The 13636-nt window shown below is 40.2% G+C and overlaps 4 protein-coding genes across 11 annotated transcripts; 2 read left to right on the top strand and 2 right to left on the bottom strand.

Moving 5' to 3' along the window:
- Positions 1–197: 197 nt before the first annotated feature.
- On the bottom strand, positions 198–3408 carry LOC104724536 (uncharacterized). The gene is made up of 2 exons (XM_019232548.2): positions 3117–3408; positions 198–2801 (listed from the first exon to the last, which is right to left on the bottom strand). Exon 2 carries the CDS (start codon positions 1812–1814, stop codon positions 525–527), a length of 1290 nt encoding a protein of 429 aa, XP_019088093.1. The 5' UTR covers positions 1815–2801; positions 3117–3408; the 3' UTR covers positions 198–524.
- LOC104724535 (ubiquitin-conjugating enzyme E2 8) lies at positions 3366–5313 on the bottom strand. The gene is made up of 5 exons (XM_010443033.3): positions 5081–5313; positions 4819–4906; positions 4119–4246; positions 3836–3940; positions 3366–3697 (listed from the first exon to the last, which is right to left on the bottom strand). The coding sequence occupies exons 2-5, from the start codon at positions 4886–4888 to the stop codon at positions 3554–3556; spliced, it is 447 nt and encodes a 148-aa protein (XP_010441335.1). The 5' UTR covers positions 4889–4906; positions 5081–5313; the 3' UTR covers positions 3366–3553.
- Positions 5314–6305: 992 nt separating this feature from the next.
- LOC104728454 (uncharacterized) lies at positions 6306–13040 on the top strand. Of its 8 annotated transcripts, none has more exons than XM_087476463.1 (16): positions 6348–6575; positions 6853–6915; positions 7221–7294; positions 7371–7457; positions 7583–7650; positions 7752–7869; positions 8005–8114; positions 8216–8239; positions 8343–8412; positions 8554–8603; positions 8684–8801; positions 8909–8997; positions 9110–9133; positions 9240–9327; positions 9442–12097; positions 12170–13040. In XM_087476463.1, exons 15-16 carry the CDS (start codon positions 11924–11926, stop codon positions 12851–12853), a joined length of 858 nt encoding a protein of 285 aa, XP_087332589.1. In that variant the 5' UTR covers positions 6348–6575; positions 6853–6915; positions 7221–7294; positions 7371–7457; positions 7583–7650; positions 7752–7869; positions 8005–8114; positions 8216–8239; positions 8343–8412; positions 8554–8603; positions 8684–8801; positions 8909–8997; positions 9110–9133; positions 9240–9327; positions 9442–11923; the 3' UTR covers positions 12854–13040. The 8 variants fall into 8 exon arrangements, with proteins under 8 accessions (XP_087332594.1, XP_087332590.1, XP_087332589.1 ...); XM_087476466.1 differs by having other exon boundaries at positions 6853–7117; XM_087476467.1 differs by having other exon boundaries at positions 6407–6575; positions 6794–6915.
- On the top strand, positions 6528–9001 carry LOC147934653 (polyadenylate-binding protein, cytoplasmic and nuclear-like). The gene is made up of 12 exons (XM_087472724.1): positions 6528–6588; positions 6853–6915; positions 7221–7294; positions 7371–7457; positions 7583–7650; positions 7752–7821; positions 8005–8114; positions 8216–8239; positions 8343–8412; positions 8554–8603; positions 8684–8801; positions 8909–9001. Exons 1-12 carry the CDS (start codon positions 6528–6530, stop codon positions 8999–9001), a joined length of 888 nt encoding a protein of 295 aa, XP_087328850.1.
- Positions 13041–13636: the final 596 nt, after the last annotated feature.

Below are 13636 nucleotides of genomic sequence, written 5' to 3'. Positions count from 1 at the left end.
GTGTTTTGTTTGTCTTGTGATTTCTATTATGACGAGACCTGAGGAAGAAACAAGAAAGCGACACGACTGCGCTGATCGAAATTAGGGGTTAAGAATTGGTATAAAACAACTATAAACCGAGATATGTGAGCCAACATTGAACCGCACCGGCAGACCCGATTGGCTTCTTATCTCGGTGTAGGCATAAACGAAAGATATCGTGAAAAAAAACGAAAGTGCATACACTGACTACTGCATACAAATACATCATCATCACAAACGTTACCCTAGTCCAGACATTACAGGAACCAAACCGGTTTTCATACAACCTCCCAAAAAACAAACACTAAACCGGTTAGCATATCATACAAACAAAAAAACTTTTACTACTTATTAGGTTTAAGCATTCACCAAACTACTTTAGCCGCTTCTTTGTACATATTGAAAAAAACTGACTTTTAAGTTTCCCTTAAACTCAAACTGAACCAAACCAAAGTACATCGGTAACAAACGTAACCATCTTCACCATTTTAGTTCAGTTTGGTTCAACGTTTAGGACCTTTGTTTTTGCCAGTGTTGGATCGTTTTTGGCCTCCAATAACCTTGCTTGGCTGAGCTGATATCTGACAACTTCCAGGAGGAAACAATCTTGGAACTTGGGAAGCTTCAGGCCAGTCAGATACACCCGGAAGCGGATTGAAATCAGCTGCGTACACTGCAAGAGAACTTTCGGTACTGTACTGCAAATGATCAATGTTCAGCCTCCTGCAAACCGCTAACACGTGTGAACATGGACTCTTGAAAAGTTGCCATATCCTACAAGTGCAAACCCGATCACTGCGATGAACAACAAATCTCGTTTTTCTAACTTCCGTGACCTGAAACTTATTCCCCCTCTGGTCTAGAGGCAATACATCGTGCGTTCTAGAAGCTTCCTTCCACTCTTCAAAAAAATCCATGACATATTTAGAGTATAGGTCTCTTCCATTCGGTGATTCTCCAAGACGACCACGTTGAGATTTGAAAATCTCTGCCAGGTGATCAAAAATTAGCAAGATGCAGGTTGGGATAGGAAGATCAAGAGATTTGTTTATGAAACCATATGTCCCAAATATTGTGTTTGTTTTCATGATTCCAAATCTCATCCCACCATCATCGTAAGCCAGAGCCAACTGATGTGGAGGTATTTTATCTAACCATTTTCGAGCCTCCAAGTTCATCTTTTCGATTTTCTTCAAGTACTTCACGAACTTTGATACGTACTTCGTAGATCCCGCCTTGTAAACAAACTCTGTCATGAGATTGTTATGAAAAACTTCATAAAATTTTAAGCACATATGCCTAAGACAGAACCGGTGTTGTGCCCACTGACACTCACGCTCCTTAACAACTGTAACTATGTCAGGATCCGGACTCGTTATTAGACAAATGCCTTCCCTTTGTGTTACTTTCTTTCTGATGCATGCAAAGAACCAACGCCAAGTATCAGCTGACAAACTTCCTTCGGTAATAATTGCAAACGAAAGTGGGAAAATCTTGTTTTCGGCATCAAATCCCGCTGCAACCAACAGTTTCCCAGGGTACTTACCGCTCAAGTTTATTGTATCCACTATGATCACAGGTCTGCAGTGAGGAAACCCTGCAATTGACTGCTGAAACACCCAAAACACAGAATGAAAGGATGCATCTTTGGGATCAGGAAAAGGATCATATTGCCATTCCAAGAGCATACTGTTAGATGAGCTAAGGGCAGCCATGAATTTGGGCAATACACTAAAACTGTTATCCAAATCTCCCAAGATTGCAGTGATTGCTTTCTTTTTAGCAATCCACATATTAGCAAACGAGACTGTGTAGCCAAATTCTTCTTTCACCCACTTGTTCAACTCTTCAATAGAGAGCGAGGGCTGAGCCTTTATTAGACATTCGATCTCACCTGCCAGAAAATCTGGGCTTACATCTGCTGGCTTACAAGTATGTGGTCCTGTATATTCTGTTATCTTGACGACATTTCCATTTGTTTTAGCTGCCGTGAGAAACCATTCACATACTTTCTTGCACGGTATTTTAAGGTATCCTCATTGGAATAGTCGTATTTACTGTACTCACGTTGCATTCTATTAGAGTACAACTTCACTGCATTCTCAAGCTCATCTTTATCTTTAAAAATCATCCCAACATGCAACTCACTTTCATCAAGCCATGGACTAGAGAAAATCAACTGCGGGCTTTCTTTATCATCTTTATTCTCCTCATCCGTACTCTCCTCAGTCTCATCCATACTCTCTTCATCTTCAATCCACCCATTATGGTTATCCTCCGGCGGACTTCTTAGTTTAGTATTCCTCACACTCACATTTACATCTGCATTGACGCTAGCCTCCTCCTCTTGCCGAGCACGCTTTCGGGTCGCATTATTTTCCAATGGCGACTGATCATGAGATATAGGAACAGTTCCTTCATCAGACAACGGTTTGATCTTTAAATACAACTCCAGATTGTTGATAGAAGGATGGTGACTTAGAACCTCTAGCATCATCTCTAAACTACAATCATCCACAATGGGCAAACGCACATACTTGACCATCTGTTGCTGAACGATGGAAGGGAACCTACCAATCAAATCAATCTGAAACTTTCCCTTTTCAAAACCAGTAACTCGATGCAGATCATCCAACAACTGGGATAGTTCGATTTTGCTGTCAACTCTGATCCCTCTTGGACTTGACCCTTCATAGAATGGACCATCAGGACCATCTTTTATACACCCATTCCAATAACAGAGCAACGGAACCTTTCTTGTATCCATGAGCACCACAAACCTTCAAACAGAAACAAAACAAATTATGGGTGTCAATCGGAATACCCTAAAGCCATGTTCGCAATTTTGAGAAACCCTAGAGCTCAATTTCAGAAGATAACAGTATCAGCTACAATACGAAATGGAAGACAACAATAAAGGAGATGACTTTTTCAATAGAGAAGGTGATTCAATAAACCCAGTTAAAGGATAAACCCTAAAAATTTGAATTTTTGTTTTTCTTTTGTCGAATGCGACATAGTATATGAAGTTATGAACTCTGAGTGAGGTCAAAAACTACAAATTTTTAACTTTTAGTTAGGTGGAAAATGCTTACTTGCAGTTGCAGCCAGCAGGACTCTTTCAGATTCTTCGGAGATGAGAACACTTCACTTCACTGCAATGGTAAAAAGTTCTCCTTTTTTTCCTTTTCCGACGGTTCAATTTTCATTAAGCTTTTTGTGGTTTTAAAAAAAACATCTAGAACAGTCCATTTATCTTTAAAATATTCATTTATTAGAACACACTGTTTCTCATTTACCCTTAATAAATTATAAACCTTCAGAATTTCAGATAGAGGTGATGATAATCAAACCCACAAACATTTTTTTTTTCAAACCAATAAACATATATAGTACAGACGCTTCTTTGATAGAAAAAAAAGAAAGAAAAAGTTGATATTTTAAACATTTTATTGAAGTTAAATCAAGAAGAAGAAATAAAACATATTTAAATAAAAGCATAAACAGGTGCTGAAGCAGAAGAATCTTTTGGTTAGCCCATGGCATACTTCTGAGTCCAGTTTCTTGCAGTTGCCTCGTACTTGGCTCTGTCGGTTTTGTACATGTGTGCAATCTCTGGCACCAACGGATCATCTGGATTTGGATCCGTTAACAGCGAGCATATCGAGAGCAACACCTACCAAAATCGTATTAATCATTTCCATTAAAGAACTAGAGCAAGATCCTAGCTGAAAATGTAGATGATCTTTACTATACGTTTGGAACATAAACGAACATTGGAGAAACCAATATTTCCAAAAGATGTGAAACTCACCTTGGAAATGGTTAGAGCGGGGCTCCATTGCTCTTTCAAGATGTCGAGGCAAATGCTTCCATTGCTGTTGATATTTGGGTGAAACACCTTCGTCCTAAATGCAACCTACAACAAAAAAAACAACACAACCAATCTAAGTGTCAAGATTAAAGGAAATATACTAATGAGAAGTACCACACAAAAAGAAAAAGTTTATGAATAGCAAATCCTTTACTAAGCTTTTAGGAAACCTTACTAAACCTAAAGTTTCTGGTACTTTTTAGAGTTGTTCAATATTGAATACCTTTGGTGGCTTGAAAGGATAATCCGGAGGGAAGTGAATGGTAACGAGAAACACACCGCCTGAATACGGACTCTCTGCAGGACCCATAATTGTAGCTTGCCAATGAAACATGTCTTCAGCAACTGGACCTATAAATTTTCATGCAACTCAATTTCTTCAGTCTGTGACTCAACTAGTAAACTGAGTTAATCTTAGATAAACAAAAGCCAAATTATAAGCAAAAAAAAAAAAAAACACAAGCAAAGAAGGATTCTACATTTCTCAAATCTTCTAACTCTGATTAGTCTTATAACTAGAGAAAAGTAACAACTGATAAACTGAGATTCGTTACAGAACATTAGATAAACATAAGCCAATACATAAGTAAACAACAAAAAGAAGGATTCTACATTTCTCAAATCTTCTAACTCTGATTAGTCTTATAACTAGAGAAAAGTAACAACTGATAAACTGAGATTCGTTACAGAACATTAGATAAACATAAGCCAATACATAAGTAAACAACAAAAAGAAGGATTCTACATTTCTAAACTCCTCTAACTCTGATCAGTCTAATAATTAATTAGCAACAGAGTACCTCTGTGATCTCTAGAACACTAAATATATGGCAGATTTGTGATCATACATAATAGTTAATCAGAAAATTAAGTAATGGATCCAACAACAAGAGTTCGGGATTTTGTTTTTTTTTGGAAGTAACCTGCACTGCAGGAGGTTGGAGGGTCTTTCTGGAGATCCTTCAGCTCCTTCAAGATCCGTTTCGACGCCATTTTCTCACTGAAAAATCCCTAAAAAAAGCAATACAAGTTAAACCTAGATCAATCCAGCTCAAATCCGATGAACTTTTACCAATCTGATTGAATCGAACAAAAAAAGAGACGAGCTTTTTTGAATTTTCCTATAAAGAAGCTAGCTTTGATCTCATATGGGTTTGTTAATCAAAAAGGAGAAAGCTTTGTTACCTCAGAAAGAATCCTCCAAATTCGACTTTTTTGCGAATCACACTCCTGCCTGCAGATTGCTTAGAAGAAAGCAAAAACGAAAGAGAAAAGTTTGGGTTTTTATGCTTAGAAGAAAGGAAGAGAGAGAATCATATTTTTAATTGGATAAAATATTATTTATTGTAGTAATAATTGCTGCTTAGGGAAATATCTGTAAAGTTTTAAAATACTACTCCTATGCCTGTTTATTTTTCAAGAAATTATAAAGGGTGGGGCTATATTTCAATTGACCCCACTTAGATTCCAATGATTCTGAATCATGATGCAATTTAAAATTATATATTTGTCTTTGCTACATATTCTATCTTTTTCCTTGATTCTTAAAAATATAGCCAAGTGTAGAGATATGAACGGTTGAATATATTTGTCTTTGTTAGAAATAGCAATGAAAAAATCAGTACTTTAATGAAAATTTTATCTAGTTTTTTTGTGACAAAATTATTTTCAATCTCTATCTCAAACTAAATATATTCTGATTTATCCATACCAATTACATTTTTCATTGAATGTAAACTTATTTTTTTTATAACCCTCAGTTAATATAAGAATATTTATTTAGTATTGTAAAATAATTTTTAAAATTGTGTGAAAATCTCAAAAGGTATAGATCTTTAAGTTTTGTAACGATAATAGTTTAATGTCATATCATGCAGTCATCATGTCGTCATAGTGGGATTCGTATTACTGCAAATGACTAATGGTAATATCACGAATTAGTTATGGATAAATGACAAGATAGGCAAATGGTTTAAGACGGTTCTTTTCTAATCAGAAGGCATAATGGTGGCCTAGTGGATGGATGGATATATATAAACTCGATATGGTGAATGAATTAGCTATCAAACAAATATTAAGAGTTTATATTTATTTACTTACAAGAGTTTGTTTGAAAAAGTTGTCAAAAAAGAAGTACATCTATGGTTGAGATGGGAAATTATTTATTTTATACATCAAATAAAGAGATATGTGTGATTCATATTACAATTAAAACATTAATCTAAATTTACTTTATTGATTTTTAAATTTATGCAAAATCATATATTTGTTGTTACAATGACAAAATAAGGGAATATTATTCAATTTGGCTTGGTTATTTTCGGTTGATCTGCTCTAAACCGGTTACGGTAAGCCAACAAATATCGACTTTGATAAATAAATAGATAATTCTTTTCAATACCAGAGAATTAATCGGTTCAGTTTATAAAAAGAAAACGAAATAAGAAAAACCAGTTTTCGATATATCAATTTGGCTCGGTTTATATTCAATGATTCCTTTTAAAACAAAATGTTTTTGACAATTAAAAAAAGAAAGAAAGAAACATTGTTCTATTTCCACCATTGCATATCGATCGCTTCCTCTCTCACCTTTGCTCCTCTCCGCAGTCTCGACGTTTGCCGTCGGTGGGAAATGAGAGCCGTAATCGAAAGAGCCTCTCTATCATCTTCCTCCGTCACGGTTAGTTACACTCGTTCTTCTAAATCCCCCCCCCCCCTCCCTCCCCAAATTTTCCATTTATTTTGTTTGAACTTGGTTGATCGAATCGTGCGTGTCTCTTGGGTTTTTAATCGGGATTCATGAATCAGATACACAGATTTTAACGCCGATTACAAAAGTATATCTTATTAATTCTTCTTCGATGTTACGGTTTCATTTATAATTTTTTTTTTTTGTAGATTTTTTCATAAATAATTTGTATGGATATGTCGAACATGAGATTTGTTACCTAATGCAGAGAGACGGAACCAGGAAGAAGAAGAAGAAGAAGAAGAAGAAGCACGATGTGCATCTTTAACAGGTACCAATAGAAAAAGCCCAGCCCAGCCCAGCCCAAACCAGAGTCCGTTATTGTACTTTTTTATAAATAAAAAGTAAACTAGGGTTATTTGAAATTATTGATTGCTTGCTGCTCTCTCAACGCTTCCCGGACAAATATACACAAACCGCTCTTATCAAAAGCTTGTTTTCATCTTCTCCGATGGCCAAAGCTAAATATTTGGGTTTGTTATTGGTGGCTCTGAGCTCTTTGTCTAATGTTTTACTACACCCACACTTACTCTTGTCTCAAGAGGTCTTTTTTTTTTTGGCTGCTCTTGTTGTTAGGTAAGCGAAAGCTGGAAGATGATTTGGGGACCAAACCCACTCTCAAGAAACAAAAGAAAAAATCCAAGAACAAGGTATAACCTAAGATTATACGGATTCCTCTTGTTTCTTCGCACGTACTGTCTTCTAATGCCTTACTTATGTAAACAGGACACAACCAAAGAATCTGCTGATAGTCTCAAGCAGGTTGAGTTGTTAGAGCCAAAGTCTGATCAGGCTAATGTGATCTCAGCGAAGGTATAATTTTTTGAAAAATGTTGTACTGTTTGTTGCATATATTGCACAAGTTCATGTTCTATCAAGCAATTTGAGTCTTTTTCTCCTTAAAGTTGTGCTAACACCTTCATGGCTGTTCAATTCAGGAAGCTGCCGTAGGAAAAAAGACTCTCTTCGTTGACAATCTCCCTTGCGAAACTAAAATACCAAATATGTAAGTAAACAACACTTTTTTATATATATTTTTTTAATTTCCTATTCCCTCCTCAGAGCAAGTTTTTCTAGGACTGATAATTATATCATCAATTTTCACAGCATCGATTTCTTTAAAAATGTTGGACAAGTTGTTCGTGTTCGACTTCTTGTAGACTACAATTTTAAGCTTGTGGGCTGTGCCTTTGTTGAGTTCCCTTAAGCTGACGAAGTAGAAAAGGTGAGAGTAGTTTTCATAGTAATGATGAAAAAGTTATTTAAATAGTCATCTGAAACGTGGTTTATACTTATGATGAAATATATACAAGTAGTTATTTGTAAGTACGATTTCTGACTCAAATCTTTTATACTCTAGGCGCTGGAAAAGAAGAACGGTGAATATTTGCAAGATAATAAGATTGTTCTTGATGTGGCTGATATTGTTCTTGATGTGGCTGATAAGGGAGCTACATACCTTCCACCCAAGTAAATGTTATGGATATTTGTTTCTGTAAAACTGGTTGTAACTTATTACTAGAGTTTTATGACGATTATAGAAGACTAACGCTTTTGTTTTTGTGAATTAGGTATTGCATAGATCACAAGGTTTGGTAAGGGATTTAGCTATTTGCATATTGAGTTTGTCATTAAGAGCACATTTAGTCAAGTTTTTTGTATACATGTAGAGATCACAAGAGATTTTCGATATTTCAGGTATGAAGAAGACCTTCGACGAGAAAGCCTTCCGATAGAAGAAGAAGATGAGACACCCAATTTTGTTGAGGTACCTGTTCTTATATCTTCAAAACATCTCAAAAGAAACGCACAACATTTAATAATAATTGTTGCCACAAAGTCTAAAAGATGACTTAATTCTGCGGATGAATCCTTAGATTGGGCTAATTTTTGTTGTTATTAAATTCAGGAAGTACTCTTTGTTGCCAATCTCTCTCCCCAAACTAAAGTATCAGATATGTAAGTAGCTCCGTAAATTTCCACTTTCATGCTTGGAGCAAGTTGTTCATAGACTGATATTTTGTCATCCACTTTTACAGTTCCGATTTCTTTAATTATGTTGGAGGAGTTGTTAGTGTTCGACTTATTGTAAACAACGAGGGTAAGCATGTCGGCTATGGATTTGTTGAGTTTGCTTCTGCTAAAGAAGCAAAGAAGGTGAGGTAGTTTTTGTAGTAATGATAAGAAAAGTAGTGTATACTTGTGATGAAAAATATACTAGTTATTTGAAAGTGCCGTAGCTGATGAAATATTTTAAACTGTAGGCGCTGGAAAAGAAGAATGGTGAATATTTACACGATCGTAAGATTTTTCTTAACGTGTCTAAGACAGCTCCATACCCTCCACGACCCAAGTAAATTGATTTTCCATGTTATGGGGTTTTGTTTCTCTAACACTGGTTATAACTTATTGTTAGACTTTTGATGCCATTACAGAAGATTAACACTAATACTTTTGTTAACTAGGTACAACTTTGCAGAGAAGCTTTGGTAAGGGATTTAACTCTTTGCTTCTTGAGTTTGTTATCAAGAGCACATTGGGTGACGTTTTTGGTCTACTTTACATGGAGATATCACTAGGGTTTTGATATTTCAGTTATGAAGACTACCTTCGACGAGGAAGCCTTCTGACAGAAGAAGATGGGGCAATGAAAAGACTATATGAAACTCCCGATTTTGTTGAGGTACGTGTTCTTCTTATCTCCAAAATATGTCAGGCTCAGACGAAAAGCTTAGCTTCTAATAACATAACTGTTTGTACTGGGAATTGCACAACACTAAATAAATATCGATTTTAGGGGGAAAGAGTGAAGTTTGTTCTTTATTAACGATAGGAATGTGAGGTCGTCACTAAAACGAGTCAAGATCGTGCTCGTCAGTTCACAGGAGAACTGACAAGTGAGTCACGACGAGCTCGGAAGCTAACAGAAAATTATACAGAGAATAACAAGAGTTTTTAGACGCAAAGTATTGCTCTCGGGGTATTGTACGCGAGTCTCTCTCCTTTCTCCAGTGAGTACTGTTTCTTTATATAGTGGACTGTAAACCGAGGGTTTTCTAGGGCTCCCATCGTGAATTCCCGAGATTGCCCTTTACGGATTATTAGTGACTTGCATCCATTTTGGTCGGGCCGAAATCATAGAATTCGTCTTGTTGGGCCGAGTGGCATATTGGGGCGCAGCCCATGTCCAACAATAGTCCCCCCCTTAGTCCGGAGAGCGTCAGTTTTTCTGCGATCGGCGGGCATGCTTGATTTATTTGTAATATGCCTGCTCGGCGCAGATCGTCTCGGATTGCTTCTGGGAAATGAAATTGCTACAGTGATTCTTCTACAATCTCTTCTGTAATTTCCAGATTCATTTTTCGAGAGACACTGGGAAAAATCCTTTGGTCTTTATTCTGAATGCGGTTTTCAATGATATCCCCAAAAAAGAGAAGAGAGTCGCGGATTGAGATGATGGATTTGACAGTAATTTTTCCATTTTATTTACTTATTTATGCACCTTCTTCCTTCCCATTTTCTTCACTTGCTCCTTCCTCTTCATAAAAGGTAATTTATTCTCTCTCTCATTTATTACTTTCATGCTTTTACTTCTTTCTTTCTCTACTTCTCTCTTTGGTCGATTGCATACCCAAAACCCTAGCCGCCGCCCGTCGATTATTCCTGCTTGCGAGGTCGCCAATGGTTGATCAGCCGGATCCGCCATTGGTCGTCCATTGAGTTGAGCTATCAACGCCTAACGACCATAGATATTTCAAGGTCGGCCGGAGTGAGACCCAGCTCGGCGAGGAGATTCGAGTGGAGAGATCTGAGGTCGGTGGATCCGAGCTCGGCGGATCTGAGCTCGGCGAGTTCAGGGTTCGGCGGATTGCGAGGTTTCCTGCGAGTGAGGCATTAGGTAGTCCCTCGGAGATTGACGCCGAGGTCGGCGGTCGAGTCGTTGGTGAGGTCAGCTCGAGGATTGGAGATTGGCATAGGGATGTCGATCTCGACATGGAGAGCTGGCGGGCCGAGGTCGGCGATGATGGAATCCGGGATCCAGTGTTAGGTAGTTCTCGCGTGGTTGAGAGGGACCGGCGAGATGAGATCGAAAATGAAGATCTACAGAGTAATTCGAATGCGTTCGGCACTTCTTTTGGGATCGGCGGGCTCGAGGTCGGCGTACCCGAGGTCGGCAGACCTATCGGCAGGTTTTGTGAAAGTGGGTTTGATAATGCAACCGCGAGGAATGATGAGGATAAGATTGATTTCGAGGGCGGAATAGTTGAGATGGGAGATCGGCGAGGAGGCATGAACGAGGTCGGTGGTTCCGGGACAGGCGGATTCAGTGGCCCTGAGCTCGGCGGTCATGGGATCGATGGTGGACAGGCTGCTTGGCATAAACGCGGATTCGTCAGGTGGTAGTGAGCTCGGCATGGGGCATGTTCGGCTGAGAATTCGGAGCTCTCAGGTTCATGAGACTGCGGTTGATGCCGAGCTAAGTGAGCGGCTAGATGGGTCTCGTTCATGCGGAACTGGGGTCGGCATGGAGGATTTCGGGGGTCAGATTGATAATTCTAGTCGCGTTGATTCTGACGCTTACTCCGACGATGGCGGTGCCGATCTTATGATGGGAGGTTGCGAGGTCGGCTTTCTTTGCAGGAAGGTTGGCCGACCTTCTACGAGTTCTCGTGTTCCAACACGTGCGCGTGGTAAGACTCCTGCGGGGATCCGACGTGCTTTCACGAGGGAATCTGGTACCGGCTATAAGAATGCTTCCGATGACGTTGGTGTTGACATTGGAGTAGAGTGTGGAGATTTTGATAGTTTGGCTAACGACTACGATTTCGCTGATATTTTCGAATTCAGCGAAGATAGCGACAGTGGTTCCGGTGGGAGTCCTATGGACGTTGTCCCGGCCGAGGATATTGGTCCCCGTTCAGCTGTTTTGGGTCTTAGTGCTGCATCGATTGGTGCCAGTCTTTCAGCCGGTCCGGCCGATCATGGTCCTTCGTTGTGCACATCAGATACTATTGCCGAGATGATGCGGTGGTGTAAGATGCCCGAGGGTTTGGTTTTCCGATCTCCTGAACCCCACGAGCGTCCTTGGACGCCTCCAGTAGGTTTTATCGCCCTCTATGAGCATTATTTTATTGATTGCGGTCGTTGGTTTCCTCTGCCGGAGTTTTTGACGCGTTACTGCGCGAGGCGTAAGATAGCTATCTCCCAGCTTTCTGTGGGAGGTATCCGCAACGCAGCTGGTTTGGCGATACTGGGTACCGATTGTGGCGTAGAGGTTGATGTACATTTCCTTGAGGAGGCTACCAGGTTTACGAAAGTCAGAGGTAGTCCGGGGTACTTTTATACTAGTGTTAAATCGGGTTATCTTCGCGTGCTCCTTCGACCCGCTCCCCTCTGTGGGTTCTCTCTATGATCCCGAGTTGTATCGGTCGTGGGCTCGGAAACACTTCCAGGTTGGTATTTCTTTATGTTCTTGATTGACTTTTCCCAATTATTACTTTGATTCTTTATTTCTTGCGTTTCAGGATGGTGGTGGCGTGAATCACATGGTCGTCTCGTACGAGCGTCGCATTGCCGAGCTGGAGAAGCAACTTGCTGATTCTCGTACCTCTGAACCATCGAGGAGATCGGCTGAGGAGCTTCGTCAGGATCTCGATAAAGAGCGAGGGATTTCTGCTGTTCTCACGAAGCAAACTGCCGGTTTCAGGAAGCAAGTGGCCGATCTCAAGGCTTCTCTTGACGCTTCCCCCTCTCGTCTTGAGCAGTTCGAGGTTGATCACGCGTTTCAGAAGGCGCAGTTGCAGCTGCTGCAAGCGGAGCGGCATGGCATCAATGTCGAGGTTGCCGACTACAGGTCTCGTATTGAGAGGATGAGGAGGCATATTATTGACAACAGAGCGGCGCAGGAGTCTCTTCTGACTTTGAGCCAGGTGAGCGGCACCTATGATTGTCTTCAGGAGCTGGTGAAGAGTGGTACGGTCATTCCGTCGAAAACTTTGCTCAGCTTGGAGGCTGACGTGAAGATGTGGGAGGACAAGGTTCTTGGTTTCGATATCGCCGATGTTTTGGACAGCGACCTCGAGGCTTTTCCAGAGACCGCGATCGTTCCTACGAACCTTCAGGCGGCGGAGGTTCCCGTAGTTGCAATAGAGGAGGTCGTCATGGCAGGGGCACCTGCGGGCTCGGGCGCTCAGGTTGCTGCCGAGTAGTGACTTGCTTTTGTCTTGTTTTATTAGAACCTATTCCCGCTTTGTAGCGGATGTTGAGCCGTTTAGGCGATGTATTTTCTTTTTGGGACCTTGCATTATCGTTGGATTGACCGGATATTGAGCCGTTTAGGCGTTGTACTTTTCCTTTTTGGAACTTTGCTATGTTTTATCCTCTCGTTTTTTGACATGCGTTGATCGTTTGATGGATGTGGTCTTCGAGGGTCACTGTATTGGCCACTTCACCTTGAAAATTGTATCTTTTGTTCTATAAATTGCTCCTCAAATGCTCATTTCTTGCCATTCCGCTTTTCCAACCATTTCTTTTTCTTTTTTTTTTAAGAAGAAAAAATCTCTCTTTTGGTTCTGAGCGGTTTGAGGTTGGCATTATGCCTGTAACCACGAGAGCGGCCTGGCTAAGGAGAGCGCGAGAGCGGCTTGCTGCGAGATCGGATGATGTAATTCGTTCCGAGCTCGAGTTTTATCGTGCTTGGATCCAGAGATTGAGAGCCTACACTCTAGCTTTGCGCCGTAAGTTCGAGCTATGCTTCCAGTTTGATCGTGTGGATGGGACTGTTGCGTATCTCGAAACTATGATCGAAGAGGGGTTCTTCGTTCCGAAATGGAGATGGGATCGTTTGCTGGAGGAGCGTTCTCGTCGTGAAGCGGCAGTGATTGCAGTGGAGATTCCTGATCTTGAAGAGGGTGATCTTGAACCTCTTAACACTAGACCTTTCGAAAGTAATGCGGAGATCGATGCTTGCCGAACTCGGATCGACGTATTGC

The sequence above is a fragment of the Camelina sativa genome, chromosome 11 (assembly GCF_030686135.1).
Source record: "Camelina sativa cultivar CO46 ecotype springtype chromosome 11, ASM3068613v1".
Lineage (NCBI taxonomy): Eukaryota > Viridiplantae > Streptophyta > Magnoliopsida > Brassicales > Brassicaceae > Camelina > Camelina sativa.
Note: the sequence above shows the minus strand (reverse complement) of the source record. Positions and strands in the feature narration are given on the sequence as shown.

What these genes read in the sequence shown, in the direction of transcription:
- LOC104724535 (XM_010443033.3), bottom strand. Translation starts at nt 4,888, where the DNA reads ATGGCGTCGAAACGGATCTTGAAGGAGCTGAAGGATCTCCAGAAAGAC. An exon ending in TCCAACCTCCTGCAGTGCAG is followed by an intron (nt 4,247 to 4,818) that starts GTTACTTCCAAA and finishes GAAAATTTATAG; the next exon opens with GTCCAGTTGCTGAAGACATG. An exon ending in ATCCTTTCAAGCCACCAAAG is followed by an intron (nt 3,941 to 4,118) that starts GTATTCAATATT and finishes TTTTTGTTGTAG; the next exon opens with GTTGCATTTAGGACGAAGGT.
- LOC147934653 (XM_087472724.1), top strand. Translation starts at nt 6,528, where the DNA reads ATGAGAGCCGTAATCGAAAGAGCCTCTCTATCATCTTCCTCCGTCACG. An exon ending in CAAACTAAAGTATCAGATAT is followed by an intron (nt 8,604 to 8,683) that starts GTAAGTAGCTCC and finishes CCACTTTTACAG; the next exon opens with TTCCGATTTCTTTAATTATG. An exon ending in CTGCTAAAGAAGCAAAGAAG is followed by an intron (nt 8,802 to 8,908) that starts GTGAGGTAGTTT and finishes TTTAAACTGTAG; the next exon opens with GCGCTGGAAAAGAAGAATGG.
- LOC104724536 (XM_019232548.2), bottom strand. Translation starts at nt 1,814, where the DNA reads ATGTGGATTGCTAAAAAGAAAGCAATCACTGCAATCTTGGGAGATTTG.
- LOC104728454 (XM_087476461.1), top strand. Translation starts at nt 10,993, where the DNA reads ATGGGATCGATGGTGGACAGGCTGCTTGGCATAAACGCGGATTCGTCA.